This window comes from Cupressus sempervirens, chromosome 7 (genome assembly GCF_028749045.1).
Source record: "Cupressus sempervirens isolate cs-2001-9-10 chromosome 7, ASM2874904v1, whole genome shotgun sequence".
In the NCBI taxonomy this organism is placed as follows: domain Eukaryota; kingdom Viridiplantae; phylum Streptophyta; class Pinopsida; order Cupressales; family Cupressaceae; genus Cupressus; species Cupressus sempervirens.
This window is the reverse complement of record NC_143124.1, coordinates 501,130,000-501,148,255: the sequence shown is the minus strand read 5'-3', so window position 1 is coordinate 501,148,255 and position 18,256 is coordinate 501,130,000. Positions and strand designations below refer to the sequence as shown.

At 38.6% G+C, this 18,256-nt stretch overlaps 1 protein-coding gene across 1 annotated transcript; it reads left to right on the top strand.

Moving 5' to 3' along the window:
• Window positions 1–2,973: 2,973 nt before the first annotated feature.
• LOC149547726 (B3 domain-containing protein Os11g0197600-like) lies at window positions 2,974–5,416 on the top strand. The gene is made up of 4 exons (XM_089791792.1): window positions 2,974–3,331; window positions 3,451–3,817; window positions 3,964–4,217; window positions 4,495–5,416. Exons 1-4 carry the CDS (start codon window positions 3,245–3,247, stop codon window positions 5,206–5,208), a joined length of 1,422 nt encoding a protein of 473 aa, XP_089647918.1. The 5' UTR covers window positions 2,974–3,244; the 3' UTR covers window positions 5,209–5,416.
• The last annotated feature ends 12,840 nt before the right edge of the window (window positions 5,417–18,256 follow it).

Here is an 18,256-nt window from a genome sequence, read left to right as displayed (position 1 = left end):
CAAGAATAAATGACCATTCAATACGATCATATGCTTTGGCGAAGTCAATCTTCAAGAAAAGGGCCTACTGATTGGATTGCTTCGCCCATTCCATTCCTTCCGAGACAATAATGATGTTGTCCAAGATATAGCAGGACTTGATGAAGCCAGTTTGTTCAAGTCGAACAATCTGAGGGAGCAAGTGGCAAATTTTAAGAGAAAGGGCTTTGTCAATTATCTTGTATGAGACATTTAGCAAGGTGACGGGCCTCCAATTGCAAATCTCTTTAGGGTCTCTAGCTTTAGGTATGAATTTAATATTCCCTTTGTTAATAATGCTGCATAACATTTTAGAATTGTAGGCTTCAAGATACACCTAAAGCAAGTCAGGGCCCATGTCATCCCAAAGTGTCTTGTAAAACTCACAAGGGAAGTCATCATAGCTAGGGGCTTTGTCATCAACCATGGATATGATAGCTTCCTTTAAGTCTGCAAGAGAAAGCTTTTGTTCACAAAAAACATATTGCTCTAAAGCAAGCCTATTGGGAGTAACATCAAGGCAGGCTTGTAGTGCTTGATCACACACAATAGACAACCCCTAAGCCATAAAAACCTGCTCATAATGATGCACACAAGCCTAGAGAATATGAGGCACGTCAATGAGAACCTGTTGATCTTCCCATATGCGCTTGATGCCCACAACATAATGATGAGCCCTCAAGGCATTAAAAAATTCCTTAGAAGCCTGATCACCAACCTGTAACCAATGGAGATGGGCTTTGATCTGAGCTCCCCTGGTAGAATAACTATCATCAACTTGCTTCTGGTGCCAAAGGTTGGTGAGCCAAACCTAGAGATCCGTATCAAATAGATCCATGGCAAGAGCCTCAGAGGCTGTACATAGATCGAGAGTAGTAGCTTTATAAGATTGCCTATGGTACATAACTAGTTGTCTACCATAAATGTGAAGAAATCTCATAGTATGAGTGATAGCGTCATTCCACCATTTAATCCATCCAAGATGATTGTAAGGTTGAGGCTCAAGATTCCAGACTTGTAGGATGTGAGCAATAGTTGGTGGATGAGACAACAAAGAAGCGTTGAGGTAAAACTAGGTTTTATTTGGGTGAGGTTGTGCTATCTACCAGGTGATGGAAAAGAGGATCGGGGAGTGATTTGACAATGTCACATCAGGTAGAGGAATGACAGGCAAGGCATGCTTTTGAGAAAAGGAGGAAAATAACTGCGTAGAAATCATAGCCTTGTCAAGCCTTTTAAAAACTCTGTTAGATCCAGCTCAAAAATTGGACCAAGTGTGCCAGATCCCATCAGGGCGGTGATGAGAAGCATTAGGATAAAAAAGATCTTATTTGTTCCGCATGTAAAACCAAGCCTCTTGTTCACCAACTAGCTATCTAAATGGTAGGAGGCCATCCTTGTCAGAGGCCAGCTCAACCATATTAAATTTTCCATAGCCCATGTCGCAGGTGGCAAATGATCCACCAACCAACACCATAGTTGTGAACACTCAACAACATCATTGGGAGCATAAATGTTAACAATACCAAAAGAATGATTATGAAAAGACAACAAAGTCCAAACCACCCTATGTGAAGGGTTAGTACCATGCGAAACAATAGAGGATATTAAACGAGGGGAGAGAAGAGTAATAACACCACCTCGACCAACTTCATGCTGAGAAGCAAAAATGACACTATCCAGACAAATAACATGACAGACTAAGGTAAGAAGAAACCCAACAATTTTAACTTCCTGGAGGCAAAGCACATCAAAATCAAACCAACATTTGGTATTGCAAACAAAATATTTTCTAGGGAGGTCTATCAGCCCCCACACATTCCATGACATGCAATTCGTGGTAACCCAACTTGCTTGTCATCCTCATCCATAAGAGAGGAGAAACTGTTGTGCAAAAAAAGAGGAGGCTCAAAAGAGGGGTCAACAATAGTTGTGACCCTTTGAAGCTTCTCCCCATTGTCAAAAAACTCATCGCGACCATCTAGATTGCGAGACCAGCGTAGCTTTTGTTGGGCAACAATCGACGCTGCTTGTGGTGCTCGAGTCCAAAGAGGATGTGGATTTGGGGTATGAACAACCATAGTCCCCTGGCCTCTAGGATTTGAAACGGGAGGTGGAGGGAGCACTGAAACTAGGGCTTCATGGGAATCTAGCTAGAGTTAGATTTACCATGATCCACAGGCACAAAACCCGCCTTAGCCGCAACCACACCTTTCTAGAAATAATTTTATAATAAAAAATCAAAATAATATTTATAAGGAATATATTTATGTAATCCTACAAAATAAAATAAAATAACTTAAATATTTTTCATAACATTATGGAAATTTGAATGAGTAGTGGATGGAACAAATTAGCTTAAAACTGGTTAGCTTTGTGTAAAATTCGTGCATAAGAAGTCAAATTATTAACTGAAAAAATTATTGTTTTCATTTTGTTATTTTAATATTTTACACATCAGAGAACTCTAAAAAATAAAAAGCTTCATTCTAATTGGTTAAAAAGAATTTAGTTAATAACTAGTTAAAACAAGCTATTACAATAGCATATGCCTTCTTGACATTACCTTCCTTCATATATCTAAACAAATTCTTTTTTGGAAACATCTCAAAAGCTCAAGGTGTCTCCTCCATTTGAAAAATTGCTCTCTCAAATTATTCATCTTGTATGTTAACATTACTCCAATCAATAAACTTATTTAAAGTTCCAACTTATTTTAATTTTAAATTTTTGACTTCTATATAAAACTTTAAGTAATTACTAGTTCTATTAATATTCTCCTCCATTTGAAGGATTGCCCTCTCACATTATTCATCTTCTATGTTAACATTTCTCCAATCAAAAATCTTATTTATAGTTCCAAACTTTTTTTATTAATTTAAAAAAAAAACTTCTACATAAAAGTGTAGGTAATTACGAGTTGCATTAATATTCCCTACGAATGTGGAAACCAATAACTTTAATTGGTATTTAGGATATGCGTACTACTAGTGACTTTACTTGACTGCCTCGTTAACGTTTACTGAACTAGCGCAAATTTCCTGAAATGGGGACAATTTACAGCTTCCGTTGCCGCTCCAAAAATCTCTTTCACTTTCTGAAAGAACGTATGCTTTGAGAAAAAAATTGTTCTTCACTCTCAATCGTGCATGATTTGCAAATAAATTCGTTCTTCTCTCTCAACGGCTATTTACAACCACATTCTGCTGTTTTCTCACCTCACGAAATGGAGTTTACAATGGCAAATGAAAATGTAGAGGAGAAAGCTGTATATTTCTTCAAAGTGATGCTGGGATACTTTTCTTACAAACTGGTAACTCCTATTTAAACAATGCTATTCTTATACAGCTTTTTTCACATCTTGCATGCAATACCGATCGTATAAACGAGCTGAAAATGTGTGAACATTAATTAGTTCATTGCTTACTGCAGCGTATTCCTCTAGCATTTGTTAAAAATCTCAGAACCCAGATTGGCAAAAATATTATTTTGCAAGGTCCAAATGGACAGGGATGGTTTGTAAGATTATGTGGTACAAGTACGCAACTGGAATTTACAAATGGCTGGGAAAAGTTCGTGCATGATCATGCAATAGAGTTGGGAGATTTTCTTGTGTTTAAGTATATCAATAGGTCTTATTTCAAAGTTATAATTTTTGCGAGAAGTGGGTGCCAGAAAAATGTTACTGGCTTTCATAGCCCGCTGCCAACTGTTTGGGATTATGATGGGGGAAATAACCATCGAGCAGAAGCAGTGACCAAAGAGGCCAAGCAAGTCAATTCCTCTGCTCGTTGCTGTGGTAAGGAAAATAGAAATCTCTGAACCATTATTGCATGCAAGAAATTTTGTTAAATCCGTGAGAACCATTATTATATCCAACATTAATGCAGTGAATATAATTCGTTTTTAATTGTTTTCAATTCCAACTTTTTTATCTCAATGCAGGGCGGTTTTCAAAAAGCTCTGTAAATTGCCAATGTAAGTCACCTCTTGCTGGAAACAAGCCTCAAACAGTGAAATCTGTAGCGACAGAGAGCAAAGAAAAGAGTTATCAAGGACCTTATTATGCCTCCTGTAGACGTCCTGTTAGCGAAGCAGAAAGGAACAAGGTCCTCAAAGCTGCGAACTCTTTCACATCAGATAATCCTTTTTCTTTAATCATCATGAAACCATCTCATGTATATCAAGGATTTTGGCTTGTAAGATATCTCTCTCACACTTCTTAGAAATAAATTCTAGTTTGATTTATTTTATATGCAGCATCTTTCTGAGCATTACAATAGCTTGATCTGAGTTTGACAGCTAATTTAGTGCAGTTAACCTAATGGTTGGCATGCTGCATTTCATGATTAGCAGAACTGAAGAGGGATTTATTAAGTCAACATAACTAGTCTGCATCCTTTTTAAATTTAGTGATTTAAGACGGTTATAACAGGTTGATTTAAGGTTCTTGCACAATGGCGATTGGTTTTGCAGGGTATTTCAAAAACATGCAGAGCTAATCTCCAATTACCAACGAATAAAAAAATTGAAGTGACTCTTGTGGATCCTAACCATAGGGAATGGTCAGTTCAGTATTTGGGAAGCGATAAAAGAGGTATGAGTGGGGGTTGGAGATCTTTTTCCCTTGCCAATAATTTGGAGGAAGGAGACATTTGTGTCTTTGAAAGGGCGGACGATAACATAAATAAATTAAAATTTGCAGTCCATATCTTCAGAGTTGTAAGTACTTGTACTCCTTACAAGAGGATGGAAGGCACAGGAACACCTAGTAACATTGCATTATCTACAAGCCATCCTAGGAAGAAAATGAAAGGAAATGCTGTATCAAGGAAGAATCTTGCCATCAATTTGTCAGGACAAGAATGTGGATCAGAACAGGTAACAAATGCAGCACGGACTCTAAAGCAAGTGCAGGTGAAGAAAGAGCTGGGAGCAAGCAATTCTATTGAACCTAACAAATGCATGCCTGCTATTTATGATAAGAAACCAGTTTCTAAGCGTTGTGCAAGATTTAACCGAGCACGCAGTTTGGCAAAGTTTTCAAAGAAAGTGGTATGCTCTGCAGCATTTAGAGATGGACAAAAAACAATTAATGGAGATAAAGTGGAACTTTCAAGAAAGATCATTTCTGTAGATGATGAGATTGAGAATGTTGAACAAGATGACTTGATAATTATTTCAGACTAACAATAAAGCATCTCATGTAATGGGTCCTATCAGTGGGGATGTTATCATATATCAAGAGTCTATTCATGATCAATGTTCAATGAAAAAGTACTTAAAAGTCGAAGCAAATTGGGATAATATTTAAGGACTGAATGATAAGACTGGACTGTAATATAATTTCATCACAAGTTGAGCAATGAGTAACTATCTTAGGCAATAATTTTGGTCACACGGTCACTAGAAGTAGTCACTTAGATTTCTTTGAACGAATGCAAAGCAGAACTTTGTTCCATCTCCGAAAAGAGATGGTGATTTTTGTTTACCTGAGCTCAAATGAAAGGAGTAATGGATAGGCTAGGATATGGATTACAGTGGTATTATTATATATGGAAGAATATTTTATGTAGAAAATAAAAATATGATGTCCAAACAGAGGAAAATGAATTCTGTAGTTTAGCAAGTAATTATGAATAGCAGTCCCGCTTGTCTTAAGTGAGAGACATCCGTTCATATTATTTTTACTTTAGAACAGGACAATGGGTTGTGTAGCTCAGAAATTCAAGAATGATAGACAGGTCATTTCAAATCTGAATTTTTATAGATATATACGCATCTTCCATTTATCCAAGCATGGGATGATGACTTTTAAAGTTTATAAAGTGAATGAAGAAAGACAGATCCTGTTTATGTAAATTGATAAATGTGTATGCATCATTTTTATATTCTTCCTGTGCTATCATTAGTGTGAGTGAAGGGGTATGATGTTACCTTTTATGTACTGCATATTATAAGTGAGGAGTTCTGTTGTTAAATATATTAAGCCAGCCTTTTTTTTTCAGGACTCAAAATGGGTCGAACAGATACCATGCCCCTCGTCAAACTATCATGAACAGATTATCTTGCATTGGCATGTTAGTTTCTGCACAACAATAAGATTTATTGTCTCACTGTAGTATTTTTATCAAACTTTGTGGAGGTAGCTTCTAATAGTGCCAGCCTGGTAGACTTTAATATCAGTTGCACGAATTATTTATGCCCATATAATCACTCTGAGATGACAGACACAGTTGTCCACTATTTAAGAATGATTTTTGGCTCTATACACATGCTGGATTCCTTATCCTCCCATAGTACTAAATAATGGGTGTATCATAGTCTAATTAGCAGACTGACTGTAATTAAAACCACAATATCAGGCTTTATAGGGAAATATCTGATATTAAATTCATGAACTGATCAAACTACTCTGGCTGAACAATGCCTAGATTAGCAATAAATGCTCAATTTGGACAAGTGCTTTTCTATTTTATCATTATTGATGTAGGGGCATCTTGAAAATTGGTGGCAACTACAATCAACTGCAGTATTCTGCCGTATTCTTTTAACAAAGTTAACCAGTTCTCCCCTCGGCCCTTCGTATTAGAATATTATAATGTTTCTTTAATGGTCATCTTAGTCTTTAGTTTATTAGGTAGTTTCTATTTTCATCTTTAGTTCATGGTTTTTTTTTTAGAAACATTGTTTTTGTAAATCTATGTAAGGAGATTTTGTCTCCTTTGTTTAATAGAACTACAACAACATTTATTTACCATAATAGGGTATCAAAGCAGATCGATGGGATTTCATAAAATTTGACAGAGTTTTTAAGAAAAATTTGAGCCTCTTTAGATTTGAAAATTTTTCCAGATTTTTGCTTTTCGATAGAAATAAAAATCATTTGAGGTATTTTATGAAACTTTTGTGGTTTGTCTTCAAAGATTTTTTTTTGGAAATAGCAAGTTTGGTTAAGGGTTTTGATCTCGCGATTTCTTGGTTGTAGCAAAAGCCTTTAATTTTTTGAGAGTTGCATGTACTTCATGTTTGTTGCATGCATAGTTTAAAATATTTGCGATTAATCGCAAAAATCGCGATATATCGTGAGGTAACAGCTGAAATGAATTAATCACACCATATATCGATGCCGATAAATTACAAAATCTCGCTGCGATTGTTGGAGTTAAAACTGTGGTAAAAGCAAAATACAGCCAAAACATATCGTTGACTGCGTGGTCAACATGAAAATGTGTGTTAGGTTAAATGGCATTTTATAATATTATACTTTCGTTTCAACTTTTTCCCTCATTCCAACTGCGACGACAGGTTTTGTTTCAACTTTTGTGGCTTGCATTCTTCGTGGACAATGACGACTTCGACTTCGACTTGGACGGCTACGACTGTTGCGTTCTTGTTGGACAACGACGACTGCGTCTGCAATCTATCTGCACTCGGCTCTCTCCAATTTGGGTTTTGATTTGAAGTTGAACATTCAACAGTATCTCTCCAATCTGCAAAGCTGCAAGCGACGACTTCCACTTCCAGATTTGGTAAGTTTATTTTATAATTTTTTTTTAAGTTTGCAATTTCAATATGTTTCAATTTAATTTCAATACGTTTCAATTTAATTAAATGTAAAGTTGTTTAAGACTTTAAGTTTTAAAATTTAAATATAATAGATATAAAGTATTTAATGTAAATTTAAAATATATTAAATTTTAATTTACTGTATTTGAAATACACAATAAAGTATAATACTGTTTGATTTTCATTTTTAGAAACTGTTAGCTTATAATAACAGTATTTTTTTTATAGATTTATAATTAATAATTAATAATTAATATATTTTAATAGATTTATAATACATGATATTAGTATATTTATTATACGAAATAGATTTTAATAGATTAATAATAGTATTTCAATTTTCAACAAATCTATAAAATATTAGATTGTTACTCATTAGATGCTTTCTAATTTATAAATCATTTTTTTTTTGTTAGGTACCGAAAGTCTACCTATTTCTTGACAAGATGGTTGGTGGTAGAGGTAAGGATCCTTTATGGAAACATGGGATCGTAGGGTTAATTGATGGACACGTCGAATGTATCCATTGCCATAAGCATATGACTTCAGGCATAAGCCGATTGAAATACCATCTTGCGAAGATTTTAGGAAATGATATTACATTGTGTGATGTATGTTCGGAAGAGGTTACAAGAGAGGCTTTGACAAGCCTACAAAAATATGCACAGATTAAGGCAGAAAAAAAGAGGGTATTCGATGCCATGGCAGCTCCAATGGGGACTTCTAGTTATACAAGATTAGGAACAAGTGGAGAGGGTTCTTCTACTGGGCCTAGGATACGAGGATTGGGAAGTACGAGTTGTTCTCTAGCAGAATTTTGGGTTCCACCTAACATTACTGGTGCTCAACCTGACTTGCTAGGCATTGCATGGAACAGAGATGCATGAGAAGACAAAGGTGGCAATTACAAGATTTTGGATCCACAATGATATTCCCTTTAATGCTTTATATAGTCTGTATTGGGATCAAGTGGTAACTTCCATTTCTTTGTCTGGTAAGGGGTTCAAGCCCCCAACTCCCTATGAGGTGAGTGGGTCGTTGTTAAATGACGAGGTAAGAAATATTCATCAGCTTGTGGAAGAGCAAAGAAAAGTTTGGCAACAGAAAGGTTGCACTATTATATCTGATGGGTGGACGGATGGCAAGAACAGGATGCTCATCAATTTTATAGTTGCTTCAAGGGGGCAGTTGGTATTTCTTAAATCAGTTGATGCCTCTGATCAAGTAAAAAATGCAGAAAATTTGTGTAACATGGATGAGGTGGTAATAGAAGTGGGAGTGGCTATTGTCATCCAGATTGTGACTGATAATGCAGCTGCGTATGTGGCAGCCGGTAGACTTCTGATGGAGAGACATCCCACATTGTTTTGAAACCCTTGTGCTGCCCATTGTCTTGACTTGCTTCTTGAGGATCTAGGGAAACTGAGTTGGGTGGAGAAGGTGGTTGAAGATGGAAGGTGTAATATTCCGTTTCAGGTACGCGAGGCAAGTTTCGTAATGTTCCCTTTTCCAGATATACACCTGAAGGTTGAGATGTACAAACCAATGGAATGCAGTACAGTCAGAATTGAGACACTGTACACTGGTAGCAAGGTGCCATACGGTTAGGAAGGGAGGTCGTATGGTACAGGCCAGAGGTGGCCATACGACAAGCAGTCCGTACGGTGGGAGAAATGCCCGTACGGTGAGGGGATGGATCCGTACAGTCTGCTTGAAGGCAATTGTACGACATAATTAAGGAAGTTCGTATGGTGGCAGAGGAGGACCATACGGTAGGTAGGAGATGCCCACAGAGCAGTTTGAATGGTTGTATGAATGCCTAATAGGAGGATGTATGGTGCGGTGAGAATTGACGGAGAGGGCAATCACAGAGAGTGGTATGAGGAATTGATGCAGATAGTAGTGCGCAATGATTTCCGATAATCCAGATATGAGACAAATAGTTCTAGATATGCCAAACAATTGATAACCACAATTGATATTAGTATTTGCCAAAATTGAGCCAAGAAACACAAATGGAATAGGGTGAGGGCTAAATCCCACCGAAACCACAGAAGCCAAATAGGGAAGATCTTTCATTTCCAAAATGGCAAATGATCCAACAGGAATTCGCAGTATATAGAAAATAATCCAAAGCATACTTAAGACTACCTACAAGCCGTGCTTAAATACCTGTCGAAAAACTTTCCGAGGGTGTACAAAGATAGCCGACGGTGACAAACTACGGAAACAAAAATAAAAATGGGTCCGAGATACATTAAATCAATCGACCCGTTACAATAGTTTGATAAATGATTTATTTTATAAGGGGAACATTACAGTCCCCTCGTCCCAAATTTTGCTTGTCCTCAAGCAAATGCAATGCCGGGTGCTGGAGAATGTGCTCGCCGTCCCATGTCGCGTCGTCCAATGTCAAGTGTTTCCAACACACCAAATATTCTTTCACAGTGCGGTTCTGTAGAGTCTTCTCACGAACTTCGATGATCTCGACTAGTTCCAATATGAGCTTGCCTTCTTCAGTGAGTGGTGGGGGGTTTGTGGCTACTGTGACATTCTGTGCTACGGCCTTTTCCAAGCATGAAATATGAAAGATGTTATGAATACAGCTTCCCTCCGGAAGTTCCAGCTCATAAGTGACTTCACCAATGTGATGGATGATGCGATAGGGGCCATAAAAACGTGGCTTCAATTTTTCTTTTCCCTTCTATTTCAATGAAAATTGTCGATATGGCTGGAGCTTGAGATAAACTAAGTCTCCTACTTCAAAACTCCTCTCTAGTCGGTGTCTATCGGCGTACATCTTTTGTTGAATCTGTGCCCGTTGCAAGTTTTCCTTCAGGTGTCGTAGGATGTCCTATCCCTCCTAAAGCCAATCCTTTGCCCTCGGTGCGCGGTTGTCTCCCAATATTGTGTCGATGAAGGATAGGGGTTCGTACCCATTCAAAGCTTTGAATGGTGCCATCCCGATGGACATGTGATACGTGGTATTGTAGCAATATTCTCCTAGGTGTATCCACTTGACCCACGCCCGTTGTTGTGCCAAGACATAGTTTCGAAGGTAACCTTTGAGCCACTTGTTCACAATCTCTGTTTGTCTGTCTATCTGAGGTTGGTAACTAGTGCTTGGTGACAATTCTGTCCTTGCCAATTGAAATAGTTCTGTCCAGAAGATACTGATGAATCGCTCGTCCCGATCACTGACAATGTTTCGGGGCAACCCATGCAGAGGAAAGACTTCTCTAAAGAATAGTTCGACAACTTGTGCGGCCAAAAAATATGAGGGGATGGCGAAGAAATGTGCGTACTTTGTCAATCTGTCAACCACCACGAAAATACAATCCTTTCCATTCACCTTGGGAAGCCTTGTTATGAAATCTATCGAGATACTTTCCCCTTATGTTCTGGGATTGGTAGAGGTTGCAGTAACCCTACAGGTAGAGTATGTTCAGGTTTGTTCTGTTGGTAGATTGCACACTCCCTTACATACTGCAACACGTCCCCTTTGAGTCCTTTCCATGAAAACCTCTCCCAGAGACTTCTGTAAGTTTTGAGGAAACTCGGATGTCCTGCCAAGGGTGAGCCGTGTACTTCCTTCAAGATTTTTTGCTTTAATTTGGATTCCGGCACCAAAAATATCCGATTCTTATAGTAGATGATGTCATCCACCACTCTGTATCGATCATCTTGGGTGTTGCCATCCATTAGCTCACAAGCAAATGTGTTTTTGGAGTATTCTACCAACAGATGTGCCTTCTAGTTAGCTGAAATCTGGTTTAGTGAGCAGATGGTAGGTTTCCTGGACAAGGCATCTGCAACCACATTGTTCTTCCCTTTCACATATTCAATGTCAAAATCAAAAGCCTGAACCTTGCTTACCCATTTTTTTTGCCTTTCGTTCAAGTCCCATTGCTCCAGAAAATATCTCAAACCGTACGGACGACAAACTTGGCACCCACTAGATATTGCCGAAACTTGGTTAGTGCATGTACGATGGCCAACATTTCTTTGTCGTAGATGGAATATAAGTGCTCTGTTTGTGTAAGCTTCCTGCACTCATAAGCTATGGGGTGTTTATCTTACATGAGTACCGCGCCAATGCCTTCTCTGGACATGTCGCACTCCAAAATGAACAGTCGAGTGAAATCAAGTAATGCAAGTACGGGACAAATGCTCATTGCCTCTTTCAATTTATCAAAAGTGAGTTGTGCCTTTTCGTTCCACTGGAAAGACCCCTTTGTCAGACCTGTTAAGGGTGCGCTGAGTTGAGAGAAAGCCTTCACGGACCTGTGGTAATAACTGCACAGTCCTAAAAATCCTCGCAAATCTGTGAGTGATTTTGGGGGAGGCCAATCAAGGATAGCCTAAATCTTCTCCTGGTGCACTTGAACTCCGTATTTACTAACAACATGCCCCAGGTATAATATTTTTGTCATATTGAATACACACTTGGATTGCTTGGCAAATAAGGACTACTCCTCCATGATATTTAAGACTTCATTCAGATGCTTCAGGTGCTCTTCCCATGTCCTGCTATAAATAAGATCATTAAAAAATACCAATAAATACTTATGCAATTGTTTGTTGAAGATGCGGTTCATGCATGACTGGAATGTAGCAGGTACATTTGTCAATCCAAACGGCATCACTAGAAACGCATAATGTCCATAGTGGCAACGGAAGGCTGTCTTTTCTACGTCTTCCTCCCTCATTCAGATCTGATGGTATCCAGATCGGAGCTCTATTTTCAGAAAATAGATTGCGCCATGCAATTCATCCAACAACTCATCTATCCTTGGAATGGGATATCTATTCTTTATTTTTTTTTGTTCAAGGCACGGTAGTCCACACACATGCGCATTGTCCCATCCTTTTTGACCAACACCACCGATGAAGCAAAAGGGCTAGAATTGGGACGGATCCATCCTTTCTCTAGCAATTCTTGAATCGTCTTTTCGATCTCATCTTTGAATTTTGTCATGTCCCCTTTTCAAATAATTAAAAATAATAATCTTCGCTAAGGCAGGCAGGCCCAAAAAGGTGAAGTTTCGGAAAAAGGGGATAATCTTTGGAAGCTAATGGACTAATAAATGAATTATTATTATTAAAATATGTTTTATTAACCCCTCTTGGACATGAGTTAGGGTTATGCCCTCTTTTAAGGGGTTTGGAGGCATTTTGGGCTCATTCCAGAACTTGATTTTTGCTCATTTCTTTGTTATTATTCAGAGGCTGCCAAACTTGTGGAGAAGGAGACCCAAGAACGGGAGTTTGCAGGTTTCCAGGAAGGCTAAGGACGGGAGTTTGAAGCCATTCCATGTGCATGCTCATGCAGAGTTTGCCTTTGTGCCGAACAGTGCAGATTTGTGGTTTTTCGGGTGTGTTTTTTGTAAGAGTCTGGTGTTTCCGGTTGAGTATTTCATATCAGTTTGGGTTGCTGTTGTATTTCAAACTTTTAGATGTTAAAATAGAGCTAAATATATGTATTAGGTCGTGATTATACTTCTGTGATAGATTATTAGTGTTTTTGTGGTGTTTCTGGGCTATTCTATGTTGTTTTCGGGAGCCCGATGAGCATTGTTTTTATCCTCCGTTTGGGAGCTATTGTATAAATGTTATACAGATCTGAAAATGTCATTTTGTGAGCTGTTATGCTACTGAAATTTCTATAAAAATATCCACTTTCAGATTTACTAATAATATGTGAAGCTGTGAAGTTTTTGGCACTATTTCCGACATACCTGATTTGGGGTTTATTGAGAAATTGGTGGATCTTTGAAAGATTGGTTGTTTGATCTTAAAGATCTGATTAGAGGCTTGAAATATCATATAAAATCAGAGAAGGGACATTTCAGTGGTATCAGAGCTATGATCTTGCCAGCCTAAGGGTTTGTAGAAGTTTGCATGTCAGTTTTGACAACTACCCAAATCTTGCATGTCATAATTTATGATTGCATGTTGCTTCTAATTAGCTGCATGTCAAAATTTATGGTTGCATGCTACTTCTAATCATTTGCATGTTAGTTCTTGGTGAATTTGGTGGTTGCATGTTGCTTCTAATCAGCTGCATGTCAAAATCTATGGTTGCATGCTACTTCTAATCATTTGCATGTTAGTTTTTGGTGAATTTGGTGGTTGCATGTTGCTTCTAATCAGCTGCATGTCAAAATCTATGGTTGCATGCTACTTCTAATCATTTGCATGTTAGTTCTTGGTGTTTGAAGAAGTTATAACCTATTGGGGTTACACTCTACTTTATCCAGAATGGATAGGTATAGTATAGAGTCTCAGAGGACACGATTTTGGACAATTGATATCCAGAGTCAGAACAGTAGAAAGGATGGTTATTTAGACATTCGAGATAAACTTAGGAAAATAAGCCATGACATGTCTGAACAGTTGGTTGAGCACCACCGTATGATGAATGACATGTTGTCCGACCCAGCTAAGGTGGATAAGTTGACTAGATTTCTATTTGGCGGATTTTCTCACAAGGCAGATGGCACAATTACCAAGAACCTACATGAGGAGTTTGAGAAACTAGCTTATAGCCAGGCAGAGGTCTCAGATTCTACTCTGCCACAGGAGGTAGTGGGTTTAGATGATGATTATTAGGATGTTGTTGTGCATGATGGTGAGATACCTGGTAGAGATGAGCAGACATTGAGCATTCATGACTTTGCTGAGAAAGAGTACCAGGCACAGTTAGATGCTTCATCACATGAGGTTGAGGCAGGTAATACTTCACATGATTTGTCCAGCCAGCTGAAGGTGAACAAAGATAGTATTATGACTTCATTATCTCATCATGATAGGATGCGGGATATGATAGAGGATCATATTCAAATGATTCAGTTACTGGGTAGACATAAGGGAGTTCAGGCAAAGTCTTCTTGTGTTGACTTACAAGTGATTAGGGAAGGAATGGGAACGATGAAGTTGAGTTATTTACATCTTCTATCAGATCATGACCATCTTCTTAGCCTTGTTGGAGACTATTCAGATGCCTTGAGGAGGAAGGAGGAGGAAGTTGACAGGCTTTCTCACAAGCTTGAGGACACTCGAGCTTCTTTGGTCAATACTCCATTGGCATTACAAGACTGGGAGAGACATGGGGATAAGCATGTCATGGAATTGAGTTTAGTTTCATCTTGCACTCTTGATACTCAGCTTTTTGCGAATAGTAGATCATATGTGGTCATTGATAATGTTGCGAGTTCATCTTGCATTCACATCCAGGATATAGGGACAATGTCAGATAGGTATGTGAAATTAGTTGGTATTGGTCATATTACTCAGGTGAGGAGTTTGCTTGAGTTATCAGCTGATTATAGTTTACGGATATGGACTTGAGATTGTTATATTGGCGTTTGGGATTTAGTTGACTGGAGATTTTTAACACTTTTTGGTAGCAGTGTTTGTTTGGGTGCTATCATGGATTTGATTAGCAGATTGCACGGTGTTGTCTTTTTTTGTGCCAGGAGCTTATCCGATGTTGGTATTAGTTTTTATACACCGGTGTTGGGCTTTGTTCATATATCCAGTCGACCATTTTTGCTAGAATGTGTTGATGATCTTTCATATTTGGCAGTGTGTACAGACGAGTCCCAGGATCATATTGGCATTGATGACATGCAGGAGGATGCAGTGGACAATTTTGAAGACTTAGTTTCCTTGGCAATTTCTTTTGGTACAGAGGAGTTGGACAACAGTGCTACAGTTTTTGATACTCCATATGTTGATATGAGCTTTGGAGTTGATTTGCAGGATATGGATGGTAATACTCTAGAGACCAACAACTTTGAGGATATTCTTTTAGACAATGTGTCAGAGGAGGTTTGTAGGAGACAGTCTAGCCAGTGCCATCATGTGTCTAGTCAGTTGAGAGTTAGTGAGCGAGACATTTCTATCGCTTGCCAGCATTTCGACGCTGCTCGTCAGTTGTTAGCAGTTTATGGATGGGGTTCTCCTACTAGTGATGAGCAGGGAGGCAGTTATCTTTCCTTGACAGAGTTCCACTCTTTATGGGAGGCTATCCAGATTATGAGACAGAATTATATGCAGTTAGTAGCCGACAGAGATTATCTTATGGAGTGGGGGAGTACAACATATGATGCATTATTGGCCAAGGAAGATGAGGTGAGTGAGCTTACTCAGCAACTCGAGGTAACTTCTGAGATTCTTGAGAGTAAACAGTTGGCTTTCGAGGAGTCACAGTTTCATTTGGCTAAGGTGACCATGGAGTTAGAGCGACTACATTTTTTACCTGATTCTATACAGTCACAAGCTGTGGTGTTTGGTGATCCGAGGATGTCCATGGCTGAGATTGTCAGAGACAGTGGAGATGGGGATGCATCCATCCTTGATACTAACATTGGCATATCAGGTTCGTTCCCACTAGAGTTTGGTTCAGTTGAGTTGGGTGCTGTAGCAGATTGTTGTATGCCTGACATGGTGGTGGCCTCTAGTACTGATGGCACAGAGACTAGAGATGTATCAAAGATCATGTGTGATGTTGGTGAGCCGACAGTTGGCATGGTTCTTGCTAGTAATACTACTCCCTTGGTGATATCTTCGAAGGTAGTAGTCAATTCCAACATGGTTAATGATCAATTGCAGTTAGTTTCATTTGGATTGCAGTTTGAGCCACTGATTGAGATTGGCGCATTCTATTGGAATTACACTGTGAGGTACGCTCATCAATTTACCTTTGATGACCATGTTGATGAGATGATGATACAGAGATGTACTTTGGTTCCTAGTGTTTGTCATCAGTTACGGGATGGTTTTACGCCTCGGGATGAGAGTTGTGATGGGCATGACATGGCGATAGGTTCTACGGTTGACAGCTTGATAATACATGACTTAGAGCAAGAGTTTGGGAGTGATGCTTCAGCAGTTGTTGTTATTGATTCTACTCCTTTGGCTATGACATCTCCTGACTTAGCTGGTGATCAGTCACAATGGGTTGTATCACTTGTTCATGGTGAGCTATTGACTGAGGTTGGTTTTTTTTATCAACATTATATTGCAGCGTATGTACATCAGTTAGCATTTGATTCTTGTGTTGAGGAGTTGATGGCAGGAAAATTTGGTTTGGGTTCCATTTCTTGCTATTTGTCTTGTGATGGCTTTTCACCATCAAGGGTGCATGGGAGTTACGGTTATGAGACAGTGGCTGGTGATCTGCAGAGTTGTGTTGACTGTAGGAGTTGTACAGTGTGTGGATTCTCCATACTTGGTACAGTTACATTCGGGAGCATTCACCATTGTTGTAGAGTTGGATTGTACATTCCGTATAAGCCAGTGGGATGCGTTGATGGTATTTACTGTGTTGGCAGTTTGATTTGTCCACTTTACTTGGGTTTTGATGTTCTAAGAGTTTGTGTCTCGTGGGTTTCCGACTGCGGAAGTTGTGACTTTGGAGTTTGGTTGAGCAGTAATTGTCAGTTTGATTATGGATTTCTCTTGGTTATATTGCAGGAGCCTATGTTAATTGACAATAGTATAGATCATTACTACATTTGGGATCCAGGTGGATTGATTGGTTTATTGTTCAGCCATTGCTTGAGGACAAGCAATATTTGGAAGGGGAGGACTTGTCATGTCCCCTTTTCAAATAATTAAAAATAATAATCTTTGCTAAGGCAGGCAGGCCCAAAAAGGTGAAGTTTCGGAAAAAGGGGATAATCTTTGGAAGCTAATGGACTAATAAATGAATTATTATTATTAAAATATGTTTTATTAACCCCTCTTGGACGTGAGTTAGGGTTATGCCCTCTTTTAAGGGGTTTGGAGGCATTTTGAGCTCATTTCAGAACTTGATTTTTGCTCATTTCTTTGTTATTCTTCAGAGGCTGCCAAACCTGTGGAGAAGGAGACCCAAGAACGGGAGTTTGCAATTTTCCAGGAAGGTTAAGGACGGGAGTTTAAAGCCATTCCATGTGCATGCTCATGCAGAGTTTGCCTTTGTGCTGAACAGTGCAGATTTGTGATTTTTCGGGTGTGTTTTTTGTAAGAGTCTGGTGTTTTCGGTTGAGTATTTCATATCAGTTTGGGTTGCTGTTGTATTTCAGACTTTTAGATGTCAAAATAGAGCTAAATATATGTATTTGGTCGTGATTATACTTCTGTAATAGATTATTAGTGTTTTTGTGGTGTTTCTGGGCTATTATATGTTGTTTTCGGGAGCCCGATGAGCATTGTTTTTATCCTCCGTTTGGGAGCTGTTGTGTAAATGTTATACAGATCTGAAAATGTCATTTTGTAGGCTGTTATGCTGCTGAAATTTCTATAAAAATGTCCACTTTCAGATTTACTAATAATATGTGAAGCTGTGAAGTTTTTGGCACTATTTCCGGAATACCCGATTTGGGGTTTATTGAGAAATTGGTGGATCTTTGAAAGATTGGTTGTTTGATCTTAAAGATTTGATTAGAGGCTTGAAATATCATATAAAATTAGAGAAGAGACATTTCAAATTTCTTGGGATGGCAGTACGGTGTGGTTATGACCGGCTTGGCTCCTGCTTCCAACTCGATAGCATGTTCAAACCCTCGATGAAGTAGTATGCCAAGAGGAATGTCAATGAAAACTTTATCATGTTTATTCAAAATATCATGGAGTTTGTCATCCTGTGGAGGTGTCCGTTGTCCTTTTATAGGTTCCGCCA